We start from the raw sequence: 4471 nt of genomic DNA, 5'->3' as shown, positions 1-4471 counted from the left end.
CAGTGGAAAAAGGAGCACGGGCACCGCGGTCGAGACGCGTCGAGCAGGTACCATTAATGGAAAAACGCCATTAATGTAATCAGTATGACAGAGACACAAGTGAGGGAAGGCCTGTCTCACACATACTGACATTCCTCATACTTCATTTTGACTCCACCTCGCGTTTCCTCTCTTTAAAAACAAAATGCACACAACAGAAAGTCGTTAATTATTAAATAAAAGGTTTGCGCATGCAACAGGTGGTTCAATGAACCCGTTTTAAAAAAAATAATTGTTTTGCTACAATTTGTTAGGGTTGAACCAGCCCAAGGTAAATATGAATTATTCATCTGTATCATTCTAAGAAATGGATATTTACCTTTTACATGAAAGGGTTGAAGCTTAATTTTGCCATCCTGCACCTCTCCTGCTTCCTCTCTGTAAAAACAAACAAATGCAGACAACAGGAAGTAGTTACATTTGGAATAGAATAAAGGTAAACATGAATATTCTCTCTTCATCATTTTAATAATACAATAAAAAAAAGATTATTTACCTTTTACAAGAGGGTTCCAGCTTAACATTGCCTCTCTCTTCTCTATGTTTTTGGGCATTTTAGCCCTTTGTTTTGTTAGGGAAGCTGAAGACGTGAAAGGGGAAAGAGAGGGGCAATGACATGCAGCAAAGGGCCGCAAGGCGGGGTCGAACCCACGGCCACTGCATCGAGGAGTGAACCTCTTTATATGGGCGCATGCACTCCTTCCGTTACTAATCCAATAACCTAACGGACTCGGATCTTACCAGAACATGTCCTTTCATCAAGTTATATTTTCTATAATTTACTTTAATTACATTATAATCAACTGAAATCTATGTAAAGCATTTCCATTCAAAGTGATGTAATTCAAAGCAATTCAACTAAATTCTATGAAAAAATCAGTTAAATTCAAATGAATTCAACTTAAATACTTCAAATAATTCAAACCAATTGAAATCCATTCAAAGAAAATAAATTCAATGCAATTCAAATGAAATCCTTTCAATTCAAATAAATACAAAACATCTATCAAATAATTCACAGCAATTCAAATTAATTCCAAGTATTTAAATTCCAGGCAATTAATACATTTAATTTAAATAAATTCAGATCAGTTTAAATTAATTAATTTAAAAAATTCAAAAGAATTAAAGAAAAGTTATTCAAATACAGTACATTTAACACGCTTTAGCACAATGAAATCAGAAAAACTGAATTAAAAATCAATTTAGACACAAAAGTACTTACCAGCAGACTTACCTGCAGCGTCTCTCTTGCGCCCCCTGCCCTGGTTTCTCATGTTTATTAAACCCCTAATGTTCTTCACCCACTTCGGCTCAGGGCCCCTCCATTGCGGCATAAGAGCACTTGGTGCACATGGTCTTCTAGAGGGGCCTGCTTTCAAAGTTGAAGTGGGTCCCTGAGGTTGGTCAGAGTAGGTCCCCCTCTTCAGCGTTGTTTGAGGGATCTTGGTAGGCTCATCTGACGGCCTAGAGGTCCGGAATTTCTCCTTAATCAAGGTAGATTTAGTGTCTGAGCTACAATGGGAGCCACTTGAAGAGCCAGAATCAGAGCCAGGTGGGGAGCCAGAGCCAGGACCAGACTTACCTGCAGGTTCAGGGGTGCTCTTGCTGCCAAATGGTTTTCCCCTCCTTATCAAAAGGGTCATTTTCTTCACCCACTTCAGCTCTGGGTTGCTCCATAACAGTGGAAGCTCACTGGAGGCAACAGGAGAGCCAGGGTCAGAGCCATGTAGGGAGCCCTTTGTAGAGCCAGGGAGGGAGCCATGTGGGGAGCCACTTGGAGAACTAGGCTCATATTCACGTGGGGAGGCACATGGAGAGACAGGGTTAGAGCCATGTGGCAAGCCTTTTGCAGAGCCACATGGAGAGTCGGGGTCAGAGATAGAGGGGAACCAACGTGAAGAGCTAGAGTCAGAGATACAAGGGGAGGCACTTGGAGAGCCAAGGTCAGAGCCATGTGGGGGGGCACATGGAGAGACAAGGTTAGAGCCATGTGGGGAGCCTTTTGGAGAGCCACATGGAGAGCTAGATCCAGAGATAGAAGGGAACCACCGTAAAGAGCTAGAGTCAGAGATAAAAGGGGAGGCACATCGAGAGCCAGAGTCAGAGCCATGTGGGGAGCCTTTTGGAGAGCCACATGGAGAGACAGGGTCAGAGCCATGTGGGGAACCTTTTGGAGAGCCACATGGAGAGACAGGGTCAGAGCCATGTGGGGAACCTTTTGGAGAGCCACATGGAGAGACAGGGTTAGAGTAATGTGGCGAGCCTTTTGGAGAGCCACATGGAGAGACATGGTCAGAGCCATGTGGGGAACCTTTTGGAGAGCCACATGGAGAGACAGTGTTAGAGTAATGTGGCGAGCCTTTTGGAGAGCCACATGGAGAGCCAGAGTCAGAGATAGAAGGGAACCAGCTTGAAGAGCTAGATTCAGAGATACAAGGAGAGCCAGACTCAGAGCAATGTGTGCAACCAATTGGAAAGCCAGGGTCAGAGCCACGAGGGGGGCCACTTGGCACTCCAGGGTTGGAGCCACGTGGGGAGCCACATGGAGAGTCAGAGTTGGAGCCACAAGGGGGGCCACATGGAGAGCCAGGGTTAAAACTATGTGGCGATTCACTTGAAAAACCAGGCTTGGAGCCACGCGGGGAGCCATTTGGAAAGCCAGGGCTAGTGCCACAAGGGGTTACACTTAAAGAGCCAGGGTTAGAGCCAAGTGGGGAGCCACTTGGAGAATCAGGCTCAGAGCCACAGGGGGAGCAACAGTGCAAAGGAAAAGGCGAAAAGCTGTAGAAATGTGGGGAGCCATAAGGAGTTTTTTGGCGGGGCTTAGTGAAACCATAGTCAGGCTTACCTGCAGGCTGAGTGGCACTCTTGTGCCAGCCGCCAAACTCCTTTCTCCTTTCCATACAAACCTCCATGTTTTTCACCCACTGCGGCTTTGGGCTGTCCCACAACGGCTGAGGAGCATTGAGTGCCATCTAAAGATAAAAACAAATCACTCATCATGTTAACACACCATTAGCCTGGATTAACATAACTACATTTCCCAAAAAAAGACAGACGCATGATGTCAGGCTTTTCCCCTGACCTTCTGCTCTCTGTGTGTTGCCGTTGTTAAAATCCCTTTGCAACGGGAAAGAACAACATAATACGAGCTAGCAAGTCCCATTCTAGAAATGGCACGTTTAAAAAAAAATTCGGATTGTGCAATACGGCAGGCTTGCTAGGCTTTTTCAGTGAAAGATTGGGAACATTTACAAAGAATATGTTTATGGCATTTGCTATCTAACTTGAGCGATTTGGGATCATTTGGTGGGATTGCTATAGACAAAGTACACACGTCAAAACACTGGTAAAAGAAAATTACATTTACTCATTTGTGCAATTTGTGCTACTTTAAATAGCTTACATTATTCTATTGTGTAAACAGTTAACTTAATTTACTTTTTTTGTGGCATTTTCTTTTGCAGGAGTCAAATGTTTCACATGAACAAGTTTCTTCCAGAGACTATTTTGCAGAGCCACCGTCACTGCGTCCGCAGCTCAGCGCTGCCTAATTGATTGTGATTGAAGATGTGCTAACAACTCAGAGTGTTTTTTCTCCTATCCTAGAATGTGTCTGTGGTGTATCCAGTCCTTACGCCACAGCGCTGTTGAGATAGGTCAACTAACTCACCATTGTGGTGGAAGTTTTTCAAAACACTATAGTATGTAAGATGAAACAAGGGGGAAAACTTAAAACCCTTAAATCTGGTCATTCCTAGGTCACAGGTCAGGGGATGAGAAACTCTGTTTGGCCATACAGTAACAACAGAACCTGTCATTTCTACAAGTATGAATTTATGTGTGTTACTACATATTGAGAGAGCCTAGGTTGATAGTGATAATAAGTAACAATAATACTTTGAATAAATATTACAAATATTAAAGTGTACTCATTTCTGCATTTCTCAGTTCTGTTTTCAGTATTCGAATGAAATACAACAAATTGCTTGTTGAGTTTTAAACAGATAAAAGAAAATCATTTTCAACATTCTTTTAGGGAACAAATTGATTATTGAGTAAAACCAGAATGTTATGAAAAACTCTGCTGTCTCTCTGTGCCAACTGACTGCATTTCTTTCCCAGTGTTATTACTGCAGTAGGCCTTATGCCTTATGTGGACTGGTCAACAAACAGTAGTAAAGTTTCCCTTTTTCCATTGAGAGCCGGAGTTAGACTTACATCCAGAAGACTCAGCGGCTTTCCAGCTGAGAAGCCAGGGACAGTGCCAGGTGGGACGCCACTCTGGGACGCTGCCGCTGGGATTCTACGGTGGATGGGCTGCGGGCTGCTGGGCCAAACGGGGTTTGGAACAAAGTCTCTTGTCCCCTTACGACGTTGGTCGGTCTGGAGGTCAAACCAAATACAACTCTCAGACCACTGCTCCACA

General features: G+C 43.7%; 1 protein-coding gene across 1 annotated transcript in view; it reads right to left on the bottom strand.

The window, feature by feature from the left end:
- Positions 1-771: 771 nt before the first annotated feature.
- The window catches only part of LOC117951426 (vegetative cell wall protein gp1-like), a 7964-nt gene continuing 4264 nt past the window's right edge, over positions 772-4471 (bottom strand). The window contains exons 8-10 of the mRNA XM_034883107.1: positions 4264-4428; positions 2510-3017; positions 772-2041 (exon numbers count right to left, since the gene is read on the bottom strand). Of these exons, the coding sequence (XP_034738998.1) occupies positions 1245-2041; positions 2510-3017; positions 4264-4428 (1470 nt within the window). The 3' untranslated portion in view covers positions 772-1244. The remainder of the gene's footprint in view (positions 2042-2509; positions 3018-4263; positions 4429-4471) is intronic.

Source organism: Etheostoma cragini, chromosome 2, assembly GCF_013103735.1.
Source record: "Etheostoma cragini isolate CJK2018 chromosome 2, CSU_Ecrag_1.0, whole genome shotgun sequence".
NCBI classification, from domain to species: domain Eukaryota; kingdom Metazoa; phylum Chordata; class Actinopteri; order Perciformes; family Percidae; genus Etheostoma; species Etheostoma cragini.
The sequence above is the reverse complement of the archived record's forward strand: the minus strand, read 5'-3'. Positions and strand labels throughout refer to the sequence as shown.